General features: G+C 54.4%; 1 protein-coding gene and 1 pseudogene across 1 annotated transcript in view; both read right to left on the bottom strand.

The window, feature by feature from the left end:
- Positions 1–2,039: 2,039 nt before the first annotated feature.
- Positions 2,040–7,184, bottom strand: LOC118525444 (small ribosomal subunit protein uS5 pseudogene; annotated as a pseudogene).
- A 134-nt stretch (positions 7,185–7,318) lies between these two features.
- Positions 7,319–25,794, bottom strand: part of POLR1A (RNA polymerase I subunit A) — a 72,721-nt gene continuing 54,245 nt past the window's right edge. The window contains exons 22-34 of the mRNA XM_036076181.2: positions 25,597–25,762; positions 24,522–24,743; positions 23,447–23,661; positions 20,878–21,045; positions 19,845–19,980; positions 19,231–19,388; positions 14,242–14,368; positions 12,643–12,753; positions 11,588–11,869; positions 10,560–10,760; positions 9,272–9,389; positions 8,590–8,754; positions 7,319–8,213 (exon numbers count right to left, since the gene is read on the bottom strand). Of these exons, the coding sequence (XP_035932074.2) occupies positions 8,113–8,213; positions 8,590–8,754; positions 9,272–9,389; positions 10,560–10,760; positions 11,588–11,869; positions 12,643–12,753; positions 14,242–14,368; positions 19,231–19,388; positions 19,845–19,980; positions 20,878–21,045; positions 23,447–23,661; positions 24,522–24,743; positions 25,597–25,762 (2,170 nt within the window). The 3' untranslated portion in view covers positions 7,319–8,112. The remainder of the gene's footprint in view (positions 8,214–8,589; positions 8,755–9,271; positions 9,390–10,559; positions 10,761–11,587; positions 11,870–12,642; positions 12,754–14,241; positions 14,369–19,230; positions 19,389–19,844; positions 19,981–20,877; positions 21,046–23,446; positions 23,662–24,521; positions 24,744–25,596; positions 25,763–25,794) is intronic.

Genomic DNA, 25,794 nt, shown 5'->3' with positions numbered 1-25,794 from the left:
CAGGACGCCGGGTGAGGAGCTGGTCGGTGGGACGGGCAGCTGGTAGAGTGCTGTGTCAGGCCCACGAGTCCGTCCCCGAGGCGCTCATCCAGGCCAGGCCTTCAGAGGCAGGGCTGGGAAGCAGGCCGGCAAGCACAGTGAGAAGGGGCAGAAGTCCTGTGGGCACTGGGAGCAGCCAGCCCTCGGCCCTTAGATGGCCAAGCTGTCCAATTTTGCCTTTGAATGCTCCACCATCCTTTGTCCCACCCGTGACCCATGGTGAACCCTGCAGTCCACCCTCCCCTGGGCTCGCCCACCAGACCTCTGTGGACCTTCTCTCCCCTCCCTGACCTGGGTCTCATTCCTCAGGGCCCCTGTTGCTATTTTCAAGAAGATCGCTAAGGTGCCTGATGAATGGAATTGAAGACGTGCCCCCCTCAGCCATCAGAACCGGATGGAAGTACCAGGGGCCGCACCATGCAAAGGCGCAGCTCCAAGAGGGACACCGGCCCCGGGCGCCTGCTTCGGGATCTGATCTGACTCTGGTGCACTGCTCTCACATTCTCTAGATCTATTTCCTCAACCACGAAATGGGGCCAATGGGACGTGCATGGCAGGATTGAGGGAATCACGTGAGATAATATCACAGAGGTCCTTGTAACTGGTACTGGTCTCCTCTGCAGTGAAGAGTCAGCCTGGAGGTTCTGAGAGTCCATGTGGTGAGGTGCCATCGGTCAGGCCCTCACCACATCTCAAACTCTTCAAGATTTACCTCTATGTTTATTTGGGCCTTTGAGTGGGGTTCTTAGTTCTTTAAGGTGGCTGCTTGTCATTTATTTGTTCCAGTTTCGGCTCTTATGAGCTGCCAGCTCCCCAGCTAGGATCGCCTCCCCCCAGCAGTTCCATCGGGACCTCCGGGACACAGACTCGAGAAGTGTCCCTTGGCCTGGGGTGGCCTCTGGTGCCCTCACATCTACCTGCCATTCTCCATGTAGGCAGCGTCTGATATGAAAACTCCTTTCTCAGGGTCCGAGTGGAGGGGCGGGGCACACAGTGAGGAGACTGGGAGCCAGACTCTGGGGCCAGTCGCCCGGCTTCAAATCCTTGTTCCTCGTTGGCTGTGTCCGTGGACAAGTTACCACGAAAGGAGCCAACAGCATCCTCATGGGGTCACCAGGGGGGCTGGCGAATTAACGCACCTAAGGGAGTTGCCCATTGTCCGCACTCGCTGAGCTCCAGCTGAGGGTGGTCCAAGCAGGAGCTCAGGGCTCTGTGTGCTCTGCTCCGGACTTGACTTTCGGTGACGTTCTGCTGTTACCACGGTCCCTCCGGCACTGTGGAGACTGTCACAGGCGTAGTAGTGTTCTTGTGAGCCCCCCTTTCAATCCATGGACCTCAGAAGATGCCTCAGCTGCCCAAACTAAAATCTAGGGGTGAGCTTGGCCCCACGTGGCCCATAGCTAACCCCCTTAACCATGGTGTGGGTTCTGCACAAACTCTTGGCCTGTATTATCTCATTCATTTAATTTGCGGGGGGAAGTATTTAATGCAGATGACAAAAGGTTATCTGTATCTATAATAAGAGTTCTTTAGAATTGACAGTGAAGGTCAATAGAAACAAACCAATAGAAAAATGGGCAGAGGATACAAATAGACAATTCTTAGAAGTGCAAATCAGAATAGCCAAGAACTGTTGATAGAGAATTGCAAATTAAAGTAGCAATGAGATGCCACTGTTTACCTATCAGGATGACTAAAATGTAAATGATTCCCTTTTGTAAAAGAAAAAACATTAACCCCTCCATACATGCGTTTGTGGCAGGGTTTCTCAACTTCGCTATCACTGATATTTGGGCCCAGATCATTCTCCATTGCGGGGGGCTGTCTTGTGTGTTGCGGGCTGTGTAGCAGCATCCCAGCCTCTACCCACTCAATGACAGTTGAGCGCCACCCCCCCCCAGCACTCCAGTCTTGACAACCAAACATGTCTCCAGACATTGTCAAATGTCCAGGGGGCAAAACCACCCCCAGCTGAGACCTGCTTGGGATATAGGTAAACATTTATAGCTGTATATGATTTTATACGAACACTTAATTTAAATCACTGTTTTTACAGACAAGGAAACTGAGGCGCAGGGATGCCAAGTAACCTCTTAGGGTCACACTGTCAGTTTAGGACCCACGATGTGAGGAGGAGTCCGATTTCAGAGCTCAGCTCCTCACCCGAAGTGCAGCCACACTGCTCAGCCACAGTCTTGAGGTTTGCCTAGTTGAAGGTCTGAAGAACTTCATGTTTCTAGGCAAGAATCATGGGTGAGGGAGTTTCTACTGTGGTCCAGCTGAGGCCTGTGGTGTCTGATCCTGTCACCTGTGAGTGACAACAGGGCTGGGTGGCCAGTCCAGAAAGCAGCCTCTGGCAGGGCCAGCCAACCTCCTGAGCAAGGTTGACCGCAACTTGCAAGGAAAGATCTAGGGCAAGCAGCACTGCGCTTGACCCACACAGTGGCCTCTCCTATGTTCAGGGGGGGAAGGTAGAGCAGCCGGGGTGGGAGTGGGCACATGAGGACAGGTAGTGATGACTGGACTCCTGATTCTCAATTTCACACCCTTCACTTTCCTCCCCGCTCTGCCATGTCCCCAAAGCCCTGCTGTGGCCAGCTGGGTGGGCCACGGTCCTACCCGGACTGGTGGGGTAGTGTGTGGGGGTGCATGTCACCTGGTGGGTTCCTCAACCTTTGGCCAGGTCACGATGACGCTGTTTCCAGCTGGCTTGTCTGTTGGGGCACTAGGCTGTGAGCTCTGTGAGGGCAGGGCCGGTGTACTTCCTCCATCTCTGCATGCCTAGCGCAGCGGGCATCAAGGTCAAGTGGGTGCAGGCTGGGGGAGGAGGGGCACAGTCAGGATATTTAGGTTGGCACGTGCCTTCCGGGCCCCTGAGCCCAAAGCCGTTGGCTCCTAGAGTCACTCAAGGGGCGTCACCTGAACAGCCAAGGTGAGCTGAGGAGCTCAGCCCTGTTCCCTGTAACGGGTTCTGGTCTTTCCCTGGGCCTGCGAACAAACCCGAGCTGCAATGAGTTCCGGGCCGAATGGAGCTCCCTGATTGCTGCTCACGGAGCGGGAAGGACATGCAGCTTAGAGCTGGAGGGGCAGACCTCATGGAAGGGCTTCACTGTGGACACGGCAACTTCTCAAGAAGTTTCTTGTAGGAAATGCTCACTGGTCAGGTGTCCCCGCCGCCCGCCCCTATAGGCCAGCCGCAGGCAGGAGCTTCCACGTTGAACAAGCAGCCCCCTCCATGTGCGGGGCTGGGGGGCAGCTGCGGTCCTCCTTTCTGTGCCTGGAAGCATCACACCTTTCTTTGCTGAACTCCAGGCAGAGCAGACTGGGCTGTCTTTTGATCTCCACTTTATCGTTGCAGACCTCTATTGTGGCCCCATAACAGCTTTATCACACACGTACATACACACTTCTACTTTTTGAAGGCAGAGATCAGATCTTAAAATCTCAGTGGGGAAACTGGGTCCCAATGACTCACTCCTTGCGAAGTCATCCCACAGACAAGAAAGTGAGTGACTGTGACTTGCACAATTTAGGGCTTATTCTAAGTCGCCTGTTCTCAATCTGCCACACATTAGACTCTCCTGGAGATCTTCCAATGTGCAGGCCACACCCCAGGCTCATTAAATCAGAATCTCAGGGAGAGTCCCCTGGAATCAGTTTTTTAAAAAGCTTCCCAGGTGGACCCAACGCGCAGAATTGAGAACCTCCGTACTAAGTGGACGTTGGCCAAAAGGGGGGTTTGATGGTGTAGGAATTAAGACATTTGACTGTAGCTACTTTGGTGGTTGCAACTGAAGAGCCCCTTGTAAATGAGGCAGGAGAGAAAAAATGGCAGTGGGGCTGGGAGACCCGTGGGGGCCCAGCGATCCCATCACCTGAGCTGCACGCCCTCAAGCACAGGCGGCGACTGCCCATCCCACCCTGTAGTCCAGGGCTGCCCCACTCAGAAATCTGCAGGACTGTCACGCCACCAGTCTTTAAGAACCAGTCTTTCCTCTTTCAGGAGCATTTTCTAGACTCCTACAGCCCCCAATTCAATTGTCAACTCAAAGGTGTAAGATTGGCAAGCAACAGAGGGACACTTCTTTTTTAACAAGCTTTAGTTCGCTTTATTTTTCTTGTATAAAACTACGTGGTGGCCACAGCTGGAGCCTAGGTCCTCTGCACAGAGACTCTGTTGTGGGTGTTCACAAGATGGTCAGTGAATTCCTGATAGGGAGACTTAGTGAACACCGTCTCCTTCCAGAAGTCAGGGGTGAGACAGCTGTAGGTCTCGGGGATGGCATCAAAAGTAGCCTTGGCAAAGTTCCCCAGGGTGGCAGTGCAGCCCCTGGCCGAGGTGTGGCAGTCGTCGATACCGGCCAGCATCAGTAGCTTCTTGGGCACAGAAGCTGAGACCATGCCCGTGCCTCTGGGGGCGGGGATGAAGCGCCCCAGCACAGGGCCCCAGCAGCCAGTCACCCGGGATGGGACAGTGTGGGGCTCGCCGATCTTGTTCCCCCAGTAGCCTTGCCGCACGGGGACGATGGAAAGCTTGGCCAGGACGATGGCCCAACGGACAGCAGTGGCGACCTCCTTGGAGCACTTGAAACCCAGGCCCACGTGTCTGTTGTAATCTCTGATGGCAACAAACGCCTTGAACCTGGTCCGATGGCCAGCATGGGTCTGCTTTTGCACAGGCATGATCTTCAGAACCTCGTCCTTGAGGGATGCTCCCAGGAAGAAATCAATGATCTAGATTCCTTGATGGGCAGGGAGAAGAGATAGATCTCCTCCAGGGATTTGATCTTCATGTCCTTGACCAGGCAGCCCAGCTTGGTGACGGAGATCCACTCCTTGTCCTCGGCCTTGCCTCCACGAGCTCCACGGCCTTGACCCCAGCCCCGACCACAGTCCCGGATGCCACTGCCGAAGGCTCTGCGGCCTCCCATTCCAGGGCCCCCCGGCCCTCCGGGCCCTCCCACAGCACCGGCGTCATCCGCCATTTGGTGTTCTCTCGGAGAAGCCAGAGAGACACTTCTAAAGTGGTTCCTAAGTCTATGTAGGTGCAGACCACCTAAGCGCCCCAACATCTGACACTCCCTAAGTCAAATCACGATGGCTGCCATATAGAACAAAAGAGGAAAGAACAAGCATCGGCAAGGGGGTGGAGAAATTGGAAGCCTTGTGTGCTGTTGGTGGGAATGTAAAATGGTATAGACGCTGTGGAAAATAGCATGGCAGCTTCTCAAAACATGAAAAACAGAACTGCCAACTGCCAACAATTCAACAATTCCACTTCTGGGTCTAAACCCCAAAGAACTGGAAGCAGGGTCTTGAAGAGATTTGTACATCCATGTTCGCAGCAGCATTCACAAGAGCCAAAAGGTAGAAGCAACCCAAGTGTCCGTCGATGGTTGGATGGATGAACGAAACAGACACACAGTGGGATATTATTCAACCTTAAACAGGAACAAAATTCTGACACATGCCACAACACTGATGAACATCGACATTACATCAAGTAAAATAAGCCAATCACAAAAGAGCAAATAATCATTCCACTTATCGGAGGCAGGAGTCAAATGCAGAGACAGCAGGAAGAACAGGGTGGCTGCCAGGGGCAAGTGGTCACCAGAGGAATGGGGGAGTCAGTGTTTGATGGCGACAGAGATTCAGCTTTGCAAGATGAAGGGCTCTGTGGACAGATGATGGTGCTGATTACGTAATGATGCAACTACTTAATGCCACTGAATTACAGACTTAAAAATAGTTATGAGGGTGCATTTTATGTTATTTCACCAAAATTAAAACCAGCCACAGCCTAGAGAACTGGGAGGGGCACACAAGAAGGAGCCAACCGTTCACAGAAGTGGTTTATCAGAGCTGTGGACTGAAAGCCCTGACAGGGCCAGGAAGACCCAGGAGGAACCTACTTACATTTTGTACATCTACTTGGGAACAAGGACAGTGGAGAGAAAGGAAAGTTAAGATCCAAGCTGGGAACAGGACAAAGCACTTCACCCACCCCTCAGTTTTCTTCCTGGTTCAGATAGAAAATGTCAAAGACTCACAAGGGGTTCTTGCAGGAATGCGGGTAGTTTTTTGTGAGAACCCGAAAAAGAAAGACTAAAAAGAAGCGAAGTTGTAAGCAAGCAAGTAGGTAAGATATTGACACACGAAGGGGCAAGGCAGGGAGGACATCCAAGAACAGCGGCTGGCTCCAGCACCTCAGGGTTCTGAAAGAACTCACAGCTTCCGTGAAGTTTGTGAACCCCGCCTAACCATCACTCTCCATTCTACTTTGATTAAAACATGATTATGCACCTTGATCTATCCTCTTCATCAGATTTGGCTTGGACCTACTTGTGTGCTTTCCAAAAAATCACAAGTGCCCCCAGAGCATTTACAGTACACAGCATATTCTAAAGAACATGCCATCTTAAACAGCCCAGGAGGCCCCCCAAGGACGCTCTGACAGAGAGAACCAGTGAGGTGAGCATGTGATACCAGATGGGGAGCCCGGGGATTCCAGGCAACATGATGAGCAAGCTCTGGAATATCTGCTTACAAAGCAGGTGTATCCTGGGAGAGAAACACATGGAAAACAGAGGTGCCCAGGAAATGCACGGATGGATCGGGCAGGAAGGGCAGGGGGTCATCACCTCGCCTCCCAACACAGGTCTAACTTCAGTGTGCTGTGTGCATCCCCCGTCTGTATTCTGGGCCTGCTCCTTCCCCTTCGTACCTTCGGTGCCTGAGTGGGGCCGAGCCACGGTGGCCATGCAAGCATGCTCCTTTGTCCAGTGGGTTACCTTGTGATCTCCCGGGGAGCCCTCCCCCACAGTTCTGGTAGGAGTGGAAATTATCGAGTCGTAAACTGGCCCACTGCCCCAAGAACACATGCCTTAACCTGTGGCACAGGATTCCACTGTGCCCCTGTTTCCTGTGCCCCTCAGAGGCTGTGCTTATTCCTCTGTACCCAAGCCCCAGTATGCTGTGGCTGCCGCTCTCCCCACCGTGGGCACAGCATAGGGCAGACCTGTCACGTGTCTGGAGGGAGCAGTGTGGTCACTCTCCCCGAGCAAGGCCTCCCTTCCTGCCCCACACACACGGGTCCTTCCCGTTGGCTTCTACCCTCCTGGCCACGGGGGGAAGCCGGCTCAGGAAAGGGGACGCAGCAGGGGCTGTGCTCTCCCCTATGTCCTCTGACAGGAACAGAAGGGACCCAAGACATGACTGTGCTGAGAAATCACAGTCCTGGACTCTCGGATCAGAAATGCAGAAACCACAAACCAAGGGAAAAAACAAAAACTGAAGTCTTTTTAATTTTTTTTCCCCCTCCCAATAGCTAGTTCCAGTGATGTTTATTACTCAGCCTGAGCTGGAATAACATTAGACAAAAATAGAAACAGCCTCTGGTTTTACAAAACCTTTGTACAAGTCCTCTGATTTTCTAGTCATGCCAGGGTCCCCTGCTGTGGTGCCAGAGGTCACGGGAGGCTGGGCGGCCCAGAGGGAGCAGGGCCCGCAGAGAGGGTTGTGGCCTCAATGCCGAGAGCAGAGCTGGGTAAGATAAGCCAGGCAACCTGTTCCAACAGCCCGGCTGGCGACTCGGGGTTTTACGTGTGGGGCCGAGCTGCTGGGTCCCTGCCCCGGGTACAGAAGCTGGGTGGGTAGAGGCGTGGGCCTGGCCCTGAGCGAACTCTGCCCCTAGGAATGGCGGGAGCCCCGCCCCGGAATCCTGCCTGCAGTCACTGGCTGCTCACAGCAACAAGACCTCACCTCCCTGCCTCAGAGGTGCCGCACAGGGGAAGGGCAGGCCACCCGAGAGGGACTTAGGGGACTCGGTGAACCCTGCTCATATCCCGAGACGGGGAAGGCCAAGGAACGCTGCCACCTTCCGGTTGAAGCCGGTCCAGCCCTGAGGCCAGCTGCTTTCACGGCCCCCCAGCATCACTGCTGTGCCCTGCACGGCCACCTGGGCCACCTTGGCCTCCGCTCTCCCGGGCCTCTCATGGGACGGGCAGGCCAGGCCCGCCCCCAGGTCCTCCTGGCTGTCCTCCAGGCCGGGCAGATGGTAGGCGGTAGCCACTATCTCAGGGGCTGCTTGAGCTCGAACAGGCCTGTCCCGCCCCGGACGACTTTCCCGACCACGAGGCAGGCGGAAGGGGACCTCAGCTCATCGTGCGATCCTGGGAGACACAAGAGCTCTTGTTAGGTGGTTGAGGGAGAAGTTGGGGTGAGGTAAGGGGATGGAGGGGGCTCAACAGAGGCTGGGCAGATAGGGCATCTCAGAGGCCAGCAGGAGGCCCTGAGTCCTGGAGGCCGATTAGGTTCTGTGAGGTAGCTCTGCTTGCAGAAAGAGGAAGGAAGGTCCTTCCCCCTTTCCTTCAAAAGGGCAGAGGTAGCTTTCCCATCTACTGCCCACCCTCCCCAGCTGCTTCCTCAGTGAGATCCCAAGATCTCACTCGTGTGGAAGGCATGTGGAAAGGTGCCCAAGAGACAAGCCTGTTTGCCCAGAGCAGACTTAGGAGAGGGAAGGCCAAGGGCACCCGCCCATGCACTGACCCAGCATGGTGGCCTGCTTCAGAAACTGGAAGCTGGTTTCAAATGTCATCTGTTGCAGAGGGGAGGAGTTTGATCGGATCCCAAAGCGATTCAACGGCTTGTACACGCCCTCAAAGCACATATAGTCGGCGACCAGGGAGAGATGGCGGGGATCGACCGCAATGCCTGTCACATTGGCAGCAACACCAGGAAGGATTATGCAATGACAAGGGGACAGTTGGGACAGTGTCACCTGACACAAGGCAGCTCATAGGCTCAGATGTCAGACCCCTAGGCTCCGCTTCCAGCTCAGTCACCTATTCAGTCAGCTACTTAGCCCCCAACCTCGGCGGGGCAGTCCCCCTCATCCCTGCCCACTATCAGTACAACCCACTCTCCGCTTCTATCCACTAGCCTAGGAAACTGACTCCAGACTTGCAGCACTGTTTCACTTGGGAGCCCAAACCTTGAAGGCAGGCTGGGGGCCACGTCATCAGGCAGGAGCTTCCTCAGAGGCCAGATGAGAAACAGGTCGGCGGGGGGGAGGTGGGGAGGGGAGAAGTCTTCAGTGACAGGACTGAAACCTGTCCTCCCAGATCACTGTCAGAGTCTCCCACAGGCCACACGTTCACTGCACCCACATCCCTACAGAGCTGGCCCGCCACGCCGGGATCTTTTGAGCACTCTCCACAGCCCCTCTTACCGTACACAGCAAACACGTCCCTGATCTCCTTCTCGATCACCCGCAGTGCAGCCTCGATGCCGTAGGTGCTGGCCATGGCGTGGATGTCATTGGAATAGAGGCGGCGCAAGTCCAGAACCTAGGGAAGAAGGAGGGGCTGAGTGGGAGGGCCTGGCCTTCTCCCTTCCGTTGGCATGACCCCCCCCCCCCCCCCGGCCGAGCTCGCGCCTTGTCTGGTAGTCAAGCACAGCTGCCGACGATGTGGTCCGGGGTGGCCCAGGATTAGCGACAGGAGACAGTGCAGGCAGAGCTGTGGGTGGCCAGGCCCCAAGGTCTGTCTCGCTGTCGGCACCAGAGCCCAGAGATAACTTGGTACCCGCTTCAGGTCAACAGGAAGAAAGGTATTTCCTTATTTATTTAACAGATCGACGTGTTTCCTAGGATTGAGACGTCCTTCGGTAGGTGAGGGAAGTTCTCCAGCAGACACTTAAATCCCTCTCCAGGGCACCAGGGGCAGCGGTGGGGCAGCTCCGGGGGGGAAAGCCGGGCCTCGTCAGGGCCCTGAGGCTCCAGTTCGGCTGTTCTGGAGGCCCCGAGGTGGCTCTGCACTACGTCATCCCCACAGGACACGGCGGAGACCCCGGCCTCGTTCAAACAAACGCCACGAGCATGACGGAGTTCACCCTGCTGGGGCCTGCCTCTCAGGAGGCACAAGCCCCCCCCTGCTCTGTCCTCAAGGAGGCATCCGGGCAGCAAGGGCCTCTGCAGGGCAACTGTTGTGGGAGGAGCAGTGTTCCAGGAAGGGAGAGCTTCGTGAGCTGGGTGCAGACCGGCGACGGTGGGCTACGGGGGTCCCAGCACCTCGGTATTCTCTGGGGGAAACCCTTGTGCCCAGGGGTTGAGAGCATCTCAAAAGGTCCCGGGAGACACAACGAAGCGGGAGAATGAAGCAGGAGGAGCAGGTGGGACAGAGCAAACTGCACCGCTGGTCTGGGCCATCTCTGCTCCCAGGGCCCCCTTTACCAGATGAAATGAGCAGCTCCCAAGCCAGGAATTCAGCAACTATTTCTTACAAATCGACTTTGCGGAGGTTTTAATTTCAAGGAAAAAAATTTAGAGCCAAATGAGTTTGAGAAACCCTGGGTTAGAGAACGTTAAGCAGGTTTCGTACCGCAAGTCCTAACTAGGCTAACGCGCATGGTGGATCCCAAGAAGAAGGCCCAGGGACCTCACCTCCTGGTGGCCAGGCCCCGAGACAGTGTGGGGCCTCGTTCTTGGCCAGCAGACAATCTGGAGAGGGGACATGTACCTCAGCGTATTTGAACAGCTCCGGCAGGTTGATTCCTTCAGTGTTTAAGACAAGCTCCTTCTCATTCTTCTTGTTGGTGGTTTCATTGAGGAGGCACCTTGTGATGCCCTTGGTCGCATAGACGACAGCACTCTGGGCCAGCAACACCACCAGGGAGCTCATGTCAAAGTTAATCTTCATCAGAGGGAGCTTCACTGTCACCTGCAGGAGGAGGGAGGTTTGTGCGAGGGGAGGGGGCTAGCCCTCCCCCACAGCTGGCTCCCCGGGCGACGCCTTCAAAGCTTGCTTAGCAAACACCTTGGCTGGGGGCAGGTGGCCCTGCTGGGGTAGGCTGGGTCTGCACACGCAAACACTGGGTGGCAGAACGGACCACACACAGCAGCCATCTCCAGTCACCCAGACGAAGGTGACACCTTCACAGATGCTGCTGAAAATCCTATCTGCTCAACAGTGCCCCTGATAGCCTTTCGATCACCACAAAGTGTCACAACTGTCGTTTCGTGTGGGTAACCTGCTCAACGACTCTTATCTACGTTGCCATTTGGGAACCACTGGACTGGATCAAAGCAAAGGACAAAAACCTCAGTCTGAGTGTAGCTGTGTAGGCATCCTAACCAGCCAGCCTTTACAGGAACCCGAAGTTGGTGACTAGAGGCCGTGGGTGCGAGGAACTAGTGCACTGCTGCCGGCCTCCGCAACAACTGAGGCACGGTCACTCGGTAGTACCGAAGGTGAAATGACTGAGGTGAGATGTTTACAAGTACCCGCGGCCCAGCCGATCACACTCATGTATACACACTGTTCTTGAAGAATCAGAAAGAACTGGCCCACTCGGGGTTTGAGTCAAATGCGGAGGGCAGTGATGTGGGGCAGAGGGTCCACAGCTGCCCCAGATCCTTTAAGGGATCTGGGATGACGCAGAGACCACAACCCACGGCCACAGACCCCGCGTGCCAGCCAGTGGCGCGGGGAGGAGCTCAGCACAGGCCCCTGGCCGGGCCTCTGCGGGGGTCGCGAGCGGTACTGACCTGGCACCACAGGCTGTCCTCGGAGTCATACTGGTAGTCCTCTATGAACGGGTGCGACTCGCGCACCGCCTGCACCCGGCGCTCCACGGCCCCGGCTCCCTGGGGCTCTCTGCTGCGGGTGGACTTCCGGGGCTGGCTGAGGGGGGCGGCAGGGGGCGAGTCCTCCTCGGGGCCTGAGCCCACCTCTTCATCCTGCTCCTGGGCCTTGTGAGCACCGTCCTCCTGCATGTCCTCATCGTCGTTATCCTCCTCGACCTCCTCCTCCTCGCTCTCATAATCGACCTGGCAGGGGATGGGGTACGGTCTGTGTCACCTGGGCGCCCCCATCTGTCTGGACTTTGCCTGCGAACAAGCGCCCCTGCAGAGGCCTTATCTGACTGGCAGCACCCAGGTCCCTACTCCACCCGGCCTGGGCTGCCTTCTCCTCTGTCCTGGTGGCCCCTCCCCTGCCAATGCCAGCCCCTCAGTCCCAACTCCCAACACCTTCCACCCTCCTCGAGCTCTCTCTTGCCTGTCAATTTCCTCAGCCCCTCTCAACTGCCCTCTGTCCTAGTGGCAGTCCTGAGGCTGGTTTTTGTTTTTGTTTTGTTTTTTAAGATTTATTTATTTGAGAGAGAGAGAGACCGCAAGCGAGCACAAGCGGGGGGAGGGGAAGAGGGAGAGAGAGAACCTCAAGTACACTCCCCGCTGAGCCAAAACCAAGAGTGAGAAGCTTAACCGACTGAGCCGCCCAGGCGCCCCCATAAGACTGGTTTTAGTATATTTTCATTGTAAAACCAAGAGGCTGACTCCACCTCCTTGCAAAAAGCCTCTGGGTCCCTGAATCTGATTCACTCCAGAGCCAAAGGGCAGCCCAGGGATGGCCCCTGTCTAATTCCTGCCCTGCGAACTTTATCTTCTCCATCGAGACGTGTGCTGGGAAGCCAGATTTGCTTCAAGGTTCCTAATGGATTCCGGCATGGTAATAAAAGTGTGGCCATATGTGGCAAGCAACTATCTTGCAGGTATGACAGGAGGGATGTGACACCGCCCCTCACCCCAGCCAGTCCCCTCACCTCCTCTTCTTGTTTCTCCTTGCGTTTGGCATCAGAAGCATCAGCGTCCCCCTCCTCAGCTTCAGCGTCCACAATGGGCCCCTCCTCTTCCTCGTCACCTTCCTGTTCTCCCTGTGGTTCGGGGACAAGGAGGAAAAAGACGGGCTCCAACACCCAGTGCTTGCTGAATCCATCTATCTACCCATCCATTCCTCTTGTCTGCTCACTTCATCCACCCAGCCACCCACCTGCCTGCCCATCTAGCCATCCGTTCATTTTACCTCCACATGCCACCCATCTACCCACCCTTCCTCCTAGCCAACCCATCCATCCAGTTCCTGCTCTGGGCCAGCCCTGCACTCCCTGCCTCCTTCTCTTCAAGCTTCATTTTCACATGTCTCACTTGCAAAATCCTGCATTTTAAAAGAAATGTCAAAAAAGTGACAAGGCTAAGTCATTAAAAGAAAGTGGTATAAAATATTGTTCCAAATATTTTTTTTGCAGGTGGAGATGAAGACAGGATTGGCTTGGTGGACTATTGCGTATTTTATTTATTTATTTATTTATTTTTTTTTTTTTAAAGATTTTATTTATTTATTTGAGAGAGAGAATGAGATAGAGAGCATGAGAAGGGGGAGGGTCAGAGGGAGAAGCAGACTCCCCGCCGAGCAGGGAGTCCGATGTGGGACTCGATCCCGGGACTCCAGGATCATGACCTGAGCCGAAGGCAGTGGCTTAACCAACTGAGCCACCCAGGCACCCGGACTATTGCGTATTTTAAAAACCAGACATTTACACCTTCTGATCTTGGCTCCTAATTTCTTATAGTCTTCTGGGTGCCTTAAGGATAGACTGGGCAGCCTTCCAAAGACCGTCCATGCCCATTTGTGCTCGAGTTAGCCAACTGGGAGACCTCCCGGGCCGGAGACCAAGCATTCTCTTTGGTCTTGGCCAGGCCCTCACTGTCGGGGTGAGGAGCAAGGCCCAGAGACAGGAGCAGACATAGCTGAGATCACAGAGTAAGGTGGGGGCAGTACTGAGCACCCCCCCACCGCACCCCAGTCACAGCTATTGCCATGTAGCTGAAGCTGCTGCTGGCTCAGATGATGCTGAGGGACCTGCCCCACACCGCCCCGGGTCTCCTGGCAGATGAGGTATCATCATTCCCGGACTGTTTTGCCTCCAAGCTTTTCCCTGGCTCCTTCCTTTTTTATTCCTGCAGCCCGACTTCCCTACCAGTACACCTGATCCAGGGAAGTCAAAGGCAGAGCATACGAAACCAGGAAAAGAATTCGAAAGCCCAGTGGGTACCAATACTTTGAGCCTATCCTCAGGGTAAAAATCACTTAAGGAGCGGTCCTTGAGAACACACAGATGGATGACCCTGGGCCCTCCCCTAAGGCCAATCAGACCAGCCCCCGCCGTGGCTCTGTCAGCATGGCAGATAAATGATAAGGTACATGGAAAGAATGGCCAAAACCAGGAAGGGGCTTGAGTGCTGAGAACAATCCCAGAGCCTTCCCAGGAGAGAAGACTAAGGCAGCAGCTACCCTACGGGCTTCCAGCCCTGGGACCCTCCCCTGTACTGATCCCAGAGGGGGCCCTGCGGGACTCACTCACCCGATTCCTCTCCGACTCCCCAGAGTTGTCTAGATCCCGCTGGGTAGCTCTCCGAGTGTTAACGCTTCTGAAAGCTGAGGCTTTATTATTCTTCTTTCTGAGGGATTCCATCAGAATCTTAAAGAACCTAAAACGAGAAGAAAGCCGCGCCGGCCCATTCAGTACCCGCCCCGCCCTTGCGGTGGGTAGGAAGTTCTGTCCAAGGGTCTCGCAGCCACCTAAGGCCGTGTCAGGGATTTACACAGGAGACAGAGATCCAGCATCTGCTCTCAGCTCACTTGTGCCCCCCCCACCGCTGTTGCTGAAGGGCAGAGAGCACGTTGGAGAGACCACTGCTCCACAGCCCAGCAGGCCTGGTCGGAACACATGTCCTGCCACTCCTCAAGTGTGTACCTTTCAGCATGACAGTCACCTGAGTGTGAAGTCCCTCATCTGTAAAATGTGCGTACGAGTATGTGCCGTGCGGTCTTGTCTGAAGGCTTAGACATGACCCCCTGTCCGAGAACGGTCATAAGGCCTGGCGGAGTGGGCAGTCTGTAAGTGGAAGGTGCTAGCACAACTGTGGCCGGTGTCTGATGGGGACAGCGTACTCTACGGCAGGAGAGGGGGGTCCAGGCCAGGGCTAGGACTGTTCCCGGCCTGTCCCCGCAGCATCTCCAGAAAGTGGCACAGCTTGGGCCTGACATCTCCGGTCTCCTTGGGGTGGGAGCCCTGACAATTTGATGGAAGACCTAAGATGTGCAAGAGTTCATCAGAGTTTTGAAGGCAATGATGACTTACTTTGTGGCCATAAATCATGTCAACGGGTTGGAACCAAAACAATTTAAAAGAACCAACTTACTGCAGAGCCTAGGGGGCCTTTCCTGGCCCCTCGCCTCTTCCTTCTGACTTTTCTATTTTTAAGCTCCCTTAAGGCCTCACCCCGCCCCCCGCCCCCTGCTTCTTTTTTTCACATAATCTCTTGCCTGTCTTCTTCTTCAGGCCAGAACAGCATGCCAAAATGGATTGCTTTTAATTATATTAAGTATCAGGTCCCTTAGCCAGCCAGCCATCCTGTACTGTCTCAGTGCCTATAATGTGTGTATCATGTGCCCTGGGAGCAAAGCAAGGATGAAAATACAGAAAATATAGGAGTGCTGTCTTAAATTTAAGTAGGCAGGTCAAATATTTACTGTTTGGCTTATTAATAGCAAAAGACAACTGTTCTCCCTCCTCGTTACATATATATACTTTAACTTTTTAAAAGTTGTGCACGGTTTTGCTGAGGTTTCTGCCTTTGGCAGAAAAGTCTCCTCACCCACCAATCTGGGGAAGAGCCTGGTCACCGAGTGCTGGGGATGGGGACAAGGGCCAGATGAGGGAAGGCCAGGCTTGACTTGAGAAGAGGGGGCGAAAGAGAGGTTTCTGGAAGGCCAGGCTCTGGTTCAAGTCTGCATTCAGCCAGAGACTGGGGAGGAAGGCCTTCACCTCTTCTGTACAGTGGGCCATTCCCACCCCGACCCGAGCCTACTGCATAGTGAGGAGAGGAAACGGGACAGACGGGGGTGTGGCAGCCCCAGGCCTGCTGCCTCCCTCCCCTCAACAGGAGCTGTTCGCCTCCTCCCACTGCTTGGGGGCTGCTGCTCTGACTCCTCAGAATCTCTAGGCCCGTAGCTTTGTGGCCGGCTATGTCACCCCTCCAAGGCTCCCCCCACCCAGCACTCCACAACTGGAAACCCCCCCCACCGCAAATGCCCGCCTGCTCCCCCCAGCCCTGGTGCATCCTCTGCCAGCAATTTCCCCAGTCCTTTCTCTACCTGTTGGAGCTGCACCCAACCCCCAAGTCTGGATCTAAGTGCAGATGGAAGGCCCCAAGGAGACCTTCCCTAATCCCCCCCTCGCTGGGACTCCCTTCTGCCCGGCCTGCCTCTTTCAGTGAACAAAACTGCTAGAGAACACGAGAGAAGGTGAGGAAGCAGAATGAACCCTGACCAGTAAGTGGCAGACACGTTACCAGTGTGCCAGAATCCTCCTGCGGGCACACACAGTTTGCCCTTCTGTGATTCTGCCAAGAGCAAGGGAGCTGAAGGCCCACGATGGCTGCTCTGTGCAGGTTTTGCTGTTTGTCAGACCGTGGCAACCGGAGGGAACAAGAGGGACAGGCTGCAGGGAAACCACCCTTCCTACATAAATAATTGCCAACAGAGAATATGACCCCTGGCTGTTTCCAAGAGTGCCTGGCAACAGCTCCAGCACCTGCTGCTTGCAAAGTCGGAGTCACAGAAGCCGTAACCGCACACTGGCAGCTTGGTCGTTTCACGGCTGGGGACAGGAGGCCAGAACTTACCACCCAACTCCTAGCTCGGGGCTCTTTCTACTTCACCGCCCCTGGCCCACCTTCCAGATGATAGACACTAACATCCAAAGTGACAGATGTCGGTACAAATACTCAGAGAACCTTCAAGGCTTATACATCTCCATCTAGAGATGTGCCTCTGTGTTTCTTTTTTTCCTTTCTCCAATCTATTGTCAAAATAGTCTCATGATCTATAACTGGGAGAAGAAAAGGGAAGGGGGGGAGGGAAGGGGAGTAGAGAGAGAAAAGGAAGTGGAGGAGGTGGGGGGAGGGAAGGGAGGAAGGAAGGAGGGGGGTTGTCACTCTTGGGAGCACACTGACATTTCCTTGTGGTCTGTTAAGAGGCCTTAATGTGGCCGTTCTGCCGCCCAGGCCTGTCAAGGACAGTCCAAACCACGCTCCGGTTCACACACTGCTCCTTCTCTCGTCTTTGGCCCAATCGGCTAGAGTCGCAGAGTAGCTAAGAGCTACTGCACATGGCTTTGTTTATCACAGCTTTTCAAGTGCACCAGCAAATACAAACTAGGAGCTGAAAAAGTACTTCACTTCTGGGAAGAAGCCAGGGCTGTCCCTCATTAAGAAAAAAAACTTTTCAAAGTGATGGATTTTTCTATTTCCTGAAATAATATAAATAGAAAGAATTCTAGGGGTGCCCGGGTGGCTCATTCGTTAAGCGGCTGCCTTCCGCTCAGGTCATGATCTCAGGGTCCTGGGATGGAGCCCCGCATCGGGCTCCCTGCTCAGCAGGAAGCCTGCTTCTCCCTCCCCCACTCCCCCTGCTTGTGTTCCCTCTCTTGCTGTGTCTCTCTACGTCAAATAAATAAAATCTAGAAAGAAAGAAAGAAGAAAAGAAAGAAAGGAAAGAAAGAAAGAAAGAAAGAAAGAAAGAAAGAAAGAAAGAAAGAAAAGAAAGAAAAGAAAGGGAGAAAGAAAGAAAAAGAAAGAATTCTAAGCACCGCCTGGCACCTGCTGCACGCTGCCCTACTGGCATGGCAGGCGGAAGTCGTAGGTGAACAGAAACGGGGCAGACCATCCACCTCCGCCTGCTCTTGATAATTCTCAAGAGGCCATGTGATCCTAATTCCCATTTCTCAGAAAAGGGCTGCCTGGCCAGCACAAACATGCGGTTCTCCTGGGAGTTATGTTCCTCCAAGTTAATTAATGAGCCGGCAGGCTGGAGACGCGTCTCCTGTGACACGGCCCAGCACCACGAGAGCGCTGGGTCTGCCTGGTAAAAGGAACCTTCTCCCCCCGGGCCGACGGCAGTGCACGTGTTCCCCGAGGCCTAGCCAGCAACAACTTCACCCAGGCTCACATAAACTGGGACAGGATCTGCCTGGCAGTGGCCCCCTTCCAAGGGGATGGGTTCCCATCCAAGCTCACCTGCCATAATACCCACAATCCTGAACGCCACATGTTTGGAGGGCTGGCCTGAAACCAGCTCACATCTTCAGGGAGAGGGAAGAAGAGGGCCAATGGCAGAGCAGTTGCTCTCTCCTGGACATGCTGCATCTGAGACTCATCTATGAATGCGCATCACTCGGTGAAGGTTGGTGGGATGACTGAATGCAGTGGGCTCTGCCTCTACTCTGCCCCATTGGTTCTCCATTTCAGGGAGGCTCCGGGAGGGCCTGAGAGCTGGTCTAGATTACAGGCAGTGGTTGGTGGTCTGTGATCGAATCCCACGGACAGATGGGATCTATTTGGGCCTTACCAAGTTTCTGAAAATGGATGGATTAGTTGCGGGTATTTAAAAATTAGAAAACTTATTTATAAAAGCAAAAGCAAGCAACCAAATAGCCAAAGACAGAAAAAAAAGGGCGGGGGGGAGAGGCTTTCCGTTTTTTTCTAAATCAGAAGATCTGACCACCCTGACCCACATTCCTGTTCCCCCGAGGCAGGTTCTGCACTCTCCAGCCTGCTGGGGGCCTCCTGGCCTGCTTCACTGGCCCATCCCCTGCTGAGCCCTGCAGCCATCCGAGTCTGCGCGGCGTGATCGAGGGTCAGCGGGTGAGTCCGAAGTGCCTCACTGGCTCTTCCTGGCTTACCCCAGCCCCGGCACACCCACCACCCTACTCCTATGTACTCAGCATGGTGGCCTGTACTTTTCAGATGCCCAGCAGTAACTTGCACTTGAGAGAAGAAGGATTTTCTTTCTCCCTACCTGTAAGCAACTGCTGGGAACCCCAGCTATAGACCGGGGGCTTAAAAGCAGCATGCCATTGGCATACTGCCTGTTATTAAACAGAATATAAATGTATTGGGAACCACAGGGTGCAGCCTGGAACATCTTGTCAAAAATCACCCCCGCGAGCTGGTCTACCCTCACCGCAACACCACGGTGACAGGGCTCCATCCTCTTTCCAGTACACATACTTCCACATCTGAAAGCCTCCAAACCCAAGAAGACAAGACTGACTCGTCAACCAGAGAGAAGAAAAGTCTCAGGGAGTGGTGTGTGGTGAATGCAGTCACACCCACAAGCCAGATCAGGAGAGAGGTTTCCAAACTGGGCTGCAGGGCCTGCTGCTTTCCCCAACACTGCCCTTGAAGGACGCATTTAGACAAATGCGTCTTATCTCCAGGAGGCCTGCGGCCTGGAGCACTCAAGGCCCACAACAGAATCGAACGATAAATGTGGCCGGAGTCCTCACCTTGTTTCCACAAAGTGCAGGATGTCCTCAGGTCTCAGGCACTTCTCCTGCTGGTAATACGCATGTGGCAGGAACTGAAACCTCAACTGGTACACCTGAAACTTGTCCTGTTTGTCTCCGATACAGAATGACTCCTGGACATCAATTTTCTCCAACACCTTGAACCAGATGGACAGAGAGAACCCAGCTTGCCTGATTCCCAGGGGACTGTGCATGACAAGTGGGTTTTGGGAAATCCAAGGGTTTAAGGGGTAAAAGCAGGGGCCATAGGCCAAGTCCCCAGAGAAACCCCACTAAGCTCTGCCAGTGTCAATCCTCAGGGGACAGGGGCCCACAGCCGGTAGGTCACCTCCAGAGATGGCCCAAGGCTACAGGCAGCAGACTCCAGCAGGGCTGGTAAGTTACCGCAGGAAGCATTTTTAAGGCACTCGATAATGCTGCAGAACTGATGATTACTTTTAAAGCTTACTGGTTCCTCCCTGCTTGGCACCTGGCAGAGAAAGCTTCTCCCTCATTTGTGGGAGTCTGAACAGTCAGCAAATTCTGTTCTTCACAGACGAAGATGCAGGAAAACACCACCACCCAGGGCACAGCCAGGTCCAAGAGACAATTACCTCCCCTAAGCATACTCTGGTGAGTTGCTTCTTCAGGCTTTTCACTCTCTTCAGTGCTTTCTTGGTGTTGAACACGGGCACGCTCATCATGGGCGTCTTGATGTTGGCACTCGCCACCATGAGAATCTCCCTCAACCTGTCACAGAACAAGGGCACATCTAATCACAAGAGGTACGCAGATTCCCTACTTGTGTGAGGCCTTTCTTACCAAGATTTTAGAGCTCTTCTGGGGTCTGAGAAGACTGGGGATCTTGCAAGGAAATATGCTGGATCAGAAAGTCCCAGTTCTGGCCCCGTGAGTGACAGCAAGTGACACTCCTGTCAGTTTTTAGGACAGGCTAGTATTATTCTTGTTTCCTATCACCCGTGCCATGCCCACACTGGATGCTTACTAACAGCTTATGGAATGAGAGATGCGGGGATGGGTAACGTACAGGCACCATGATGCTCCTGGCCTTGCCCGTGAGCTCTGACAGCCGACACGGCCTACCTGCATGGTGGGCCCTGGCCTCCTCCCTTCCACAGATCGAGGACCCTGAGGGTAGGGAAGCTGAGGAACCCAAATCTCTCTGCTAGAAAGTGGCAGGGCCAGGTATTGAATGCAAGTGGGTCTCCCACTCTTTCCTCTTTCCCAGTGGCCATGATCCTGCTGTAGGTGAACACGCTTACCGGAAGGGCCACTGTGGGTCACAGTCTAGGTGAATGGTGCCCCCGGAGTTAGGCAACCAGGTGCATGGGGCTTGTTAACAACCTCCGTTCCTGAGTCCTGACCCCAGGAGTGTAACTTCACAAACATCCCAGGTAGCTGATATAGGAGTTGGCAGAGGGATACACAGAGATTCTAAGAGGCCTGGGCATGGATCCAGCCAGAGAAACCAGCTGGGCTCCACAAAGTCCAACCCTAATCCCCATTTTTGACGAGATGCCCACTTCCCTCCCCTCCACCCTCTCTCTCTCTCTCTCATTAAATGACTTCCTCCCCAGGAGTGGGCTTAGGACAGACCCCACCCTATGCACCCCTGCAGCCCCATACCTCGGAATGCCCAGGGTGACGTTCATCTCGCCTCTGCCAGCAAAGTGGAAGGTGTTCAGGGTCATCTGCGTGGAGGGCTCCCCAATGCTCTGGGCGGCCAGCAGGCCCACGGCCTCACCTGGGTCACACAGCGAGCGCTGCCACTTGAGCTGCAGCAGGGTCCTCAACCTGAAATGGGGTGGCGGAGTGGGGGGGGCACAGGTTAGGAGCGCGGACACCACCTGTCTGTTAGGAGCTGCGACGCCACCCAAAACCAGGGTCCATGGCACTATTAGCTTTCCCTCTTTCTGGACTTGTTTTTCCTAGGCAAATGATCCTTCTAATCCTTAAAATCCCTCTACTGACCCTGGGATGACCTAAATGACGCAGTACAGATCCCAGGTGGGTGACTGAAGCTCTAGATGTCCATGCTCGGACTATTCATGTTTGCCCTGAGGATGTCATGTGCCCACTCTGCACCAGTCACCGTGAGCCCCCTGAGCAGTGAGGATTTCCGAGCCTGCTATTCACGTTTTCCTCTGTTAATTCTTTCTTCCCCACCTCCCACTCTACAAACTAGGAAGAGGTTCACCAAGCAATTATGGGGATATGGGGTCGGGGAGGAAAGGGGGCTGTTTGTTTTCTTAATTGGTGCAAACAGCTGCAGGCCACATGGGAAACGTGCACGCTATGCAGCTTTGTGATTTATTAACCATTCTTCCTATGAAAGCTGGCTCTTTCAGAACAGCCACAGGAACACTGCATTACATTACCCCAGCACATGGAACAAGGAAGGGGCTCAACCCATGAAGGCTAAATGCACGCATGTATGAATGTAGAGAAAGTGGTAATACTACATTTCTAAGCAAGTGTCTTTATTTTTTTAAAAGATTTTATTTATTTATTTGAGAAAGCGAGAGAGAACATGAGTTGGGGGGGGGCGGGAAGCGCAGAAGAGGGAGAAGCAGGCTCCCACTGAGCAGGGAGCCTGACACGGGGCTTGATCCCAGGACCCTGAGATCATGACCTGAACCGAAGACAGAGGCTTAACCAACTGAGCCACCCAGATGTCCCCTAAAGAAGTGCTTTTTACAAGTCAGACTTTTCTTAGGGGCACCTGGGTGGCTCAGTCAGTTGAGGATCTGAACCCTTGATTTCAGCTCAGGTAGTGATCTCAGGGTCATGAGATCGAGCCCTGTGTTGGGCTCCACACTCAGAGGGGAGTCTGCTTAAGACTCTCTTCCTCTCCCTCTGCCTCTTCCCCCACTCACACGTGCGCTCTCACTCTCTAAATAAATAAATAAACTAAATCTTAAAAAAAAAAAGACTTTTCTCTAACCTGCTGTGTCATCTCTCCCAATTACTTCAAACCGGTGAGGTCTGGGTACTTGTCAGGTTTGGGTACTTGACAGAGGAATACCTCCAGAACTTTGGAGTTTCACCCTGAGCTTGCTGCTTGTTAACAGGTCCCCTGTGAGAGCAACTGAGGCGGAATCGCCTCCCCCCTTGGCTCTGTGAGCCCAAGTGATGCTCCCCAGGGCTAATCTCTCCCCACTCCTGATGCTGCACCCCCGGTCCTTCTGAAGGCAAATGGCCAGTGCCCTGAGCTGCATGGAGGCAGGTGAAGGGGGCAGGGGCATCAGGATCTTGTTCTTACAGGGAAAGCCCTGCCGGCATCTGTGAGAACCTGGAATGATTTATTCTGTCTGGGCCTCTCTGAGGCCTGACTAGAGAAACCACGGTAAGGGGCAAAGAGAGAGCCCTCTTCCTCCCCTCTAGTTCCTCCCCTCATGCGTTTGCCTTCACTCATTTGCCCTGATTCCCATCTTCCACCTGCAGTCCCCCTCCTGGACCCTGTGAGTCTCATCAGGTGCAGGACGAGCGGCCAGGCCAGGGCCCATACCCATACCCTGGAGGTCTTCCAGCTCTGCAGGCTAGGCTTAGTGAGCTGAGTGGAAAGGATCCCGACTAGGGGACTGCTCCAATACGATCCCCACAGCAGGCCTTCCTTGGGGGCACTTGTGAGGTTTTAATCCAATGTGACTCGGTGCTGGTATATGCCTGGCTTCCCACCCACCTAGACCACACCATTTCCACACTTATTTATTTATTGGTCAACAAGTCCAAGTTGAGTACTGCATGTGGTCTTTCTTGCTTAAGACTTTGGCCTCCAAAGCTCAGAGGAACACTGGAGCCATCACATCCAACCCCTCATGAAAGGCTGAGCCATTCTTGATGTCACAGGGCCATGAATGGTTTGCCCTGGGTCAGAGTTAGAAGCTGCTGAATGGTGAGCAGATTCCCTGCCTCTCAATTAGCCATGACCACCACACCAAGCTCGAGAGAGGTCATTTCTGCAAGCTCCCATCCAGCAGAGCATTTTCCTCTGTCTTGGGCCAGGCAGGGTGTCCACTCCTGCCTCCCTGCTCTTGCCTGTCCTGGAGCCCTCTGGGCCTGCAAGGTGCCCTTTCTGTTTCACTTTCCTCCCTCTTGCTGAAGACTCAAACCCAGGAGGCTGCCCTCCCTTCTGGAGGGGGTAAGGAAGCAGATTCTCCTTCTGCACATGCCCTTAACAAGTTAATGTCATTACCTGTCAAGAGAAAGCTCTGATTTCTCGTAACTCTTCTCTGCTTGAGATGCCCACTCGAGACTGTAGTCATCCATCTTTTTTTCAAATGTTTCTGACACCGATGCAAAGTAGATGTCTGGGCGCCAAACAGCCAGACTGGGGTCAGGACAAGGAGCTGCCTTCTTCTGGTATTTCCTTCGACTCTGCTCATCTAACTCACCCCACATGTTCAAGATCTGAAAGGAAGTACAGGCCTCACTCATATGGGAGGAAACCAGGAATGGGCTTGTCTTCCTGGGACATCCAGTAGGATAAGGAGGATCAAAGGCACTGGCTCCCAATAGAAGTAGGGGAAGGAGACAGAACCAGACCGCCCTGAGAAATCCATCTCAGCATTCAGGACAGGGGCCAACAGAACCCACCCCAGCACGTACTGCCTGACCTCTGTGAGCTCTTCATTCTGGCCCACTCAAACACAGGCAGGGTGACCATGGAAAGTTACCATCCAAACTGGAATTCTTTTTGAGAAGAATGAGGAACTATCATTAACAATGCTAGGGTGAAAGGCAAAACCAGGACCTTCCTAGGCCACCCAGGACCTGTCTGTTCCTCATCCGGGCTTTCACACACTTGATGCCCCAAAGCTATCCCACAGCAACTGCTTCAAAGTGTCCCCCCACCCCGCCTCCTGGCTGCCAGCTGGGTTTGCCGAATGGGAGGCCCCAGCAGCAGAAGGGAAGATGGGCGGAGAGTGAAGCTGGGCATTTATCCCCCTCCCTCTCTAAGAAGCCTCTGAGTAGGCCAGGCCTCCCTACTGCCCACGCCACTCTCTCCCCTCCTGGTGCTCTCCGTTCCTGCCCACCTGGGGTGGGGAGGACCCAGGTTACCAGCCCGTTTCCCCAAACCCTGCCCACACCCTTGTAGAGTCCTCTCCTCAAATTCCTATTTGAGGAATTTGTTTCCATTTGTTTCCTAACAGTGAATAAAGCCAGACTATACTAGGACACCCACTATTAGGAAACTAACCTGTTTCCTCAATCCCTGACTGAGGCCTATATGCTCCACACACTGAGGACAAAGCCACCCCCCAAGTCACCTGGTGAGTCCCAAGGCTGCGGCCATTCTGGTTCCCACCCTCAAGGTTCAAGGCTTTCACAGCTGCCTGAATTTTCTGTGAATAATTCAAGAAGGCGCCTTTTCTCAGCAGGCCGTTGGAATGCTTGCTTTGCCATTTTTTGATGGCTCTGAAGTGATGGAGAGCTTTCTGGGGATCTGCTCTGGATAAAACTTCATGCAGATGCTTCGATTTCATTATCACCTAAACAAACACACACAAGATCAAAGAGAGGAGCGCATGGCCCAAGAGCCACGTCACACAACTTCACAGGACCAAGATGGTGTGTGTGGGAGGCCCTCACAACGCCTCTCAGCAGGGCTGAGCACCCACTGCTAACCAGGGCCCTCGCTCTGTATCCTGGACTTGGGAGCTGGTGGTTTTAGGAGCTGCAGGGAAAACAGGCAGGAGACCAGCACATTCAGAGCCCCTTCAGAACCTGGGGTTGGGGGGGCAGTTTCTAGAGAGAGAGGAGGAGAGGAAGTGATGGCCAAAGCTTTGGGACAGGCGCCAGGATGGGAAGGAGCCAGCGCCGGAGTGCAACCTTCAACTCCGCCATCCGCTGCCTGGCCACGGCAGGTCACGACGGCTTCGGTATCGGACTGCACAATGGGGCGACGGGCATCTCTGAGGCAGTAAGGTATGGTATGAAAACCACCAGCCTGTGTGTCAGCGAGGCCTGCGTGCGAACCCACGCTCTGCCACACACCAGCTAGGCGCGCGCGCTCCGCTCCTCGTTGCCTCCGCTGTAGGAGGGACAGGAGAGCACCTACTCCCCCAGGCTGTGGCGAGGATAAAAGCAGGCGGTATCCACAGTGCACCGCAGCTTGGGCCCAGCACGCAGCACCCCAGATGGTAGCTGGTGTTCCAGCAGCGCGCGTGCTCTCTGCCATCTCATGTGACGAGCGCCCCCAGAGTGGGTGTGAAAACGTCAAGTGCTTCAAAGCATCGAATGGGGCTTTATAACCCTTCCCCACTCTGCTGTGGAGCACTCACTCTCACCACACCGCGCAGCTCGGGGCCCCACCAGCCCTAGGCGCCGGGCTGGGCCTGCTACCTCGTAGTTGCTGGCGAGGAAGGGGAACTGCTTGGGCTGCAGGAACTGCGTCTTGGGGATGTCCAGGCCGTCCTCCCCGTACAGGAACTGTACCACGCTGCCATCACTGTCGCGGACGGTCAGGTCATACTGGACGACCAGCCCCTCCAAGTGCTTGATGATGCACCTGTACGGAGACCAGGGCAGTGGACGGTGGAA

The sequence above is a fragment of the Halichoerus grypus genome, chromosome 10 (assembly GCF_964656455.1).
Source record: "Halichoerus grypus chromosome 10, mHalGry1.hap1.1, whole genome shotgun sequence".
Taxonomy (NCBI): Eukaryota; Metazoa; Chordata; class Mammalia; order Carnivora; family Phocidae; genus Halichoerus; species Halichoerus grypus.
This window is presented reverse-complemented; position numbering and strand designations above follow the sequence as displayed.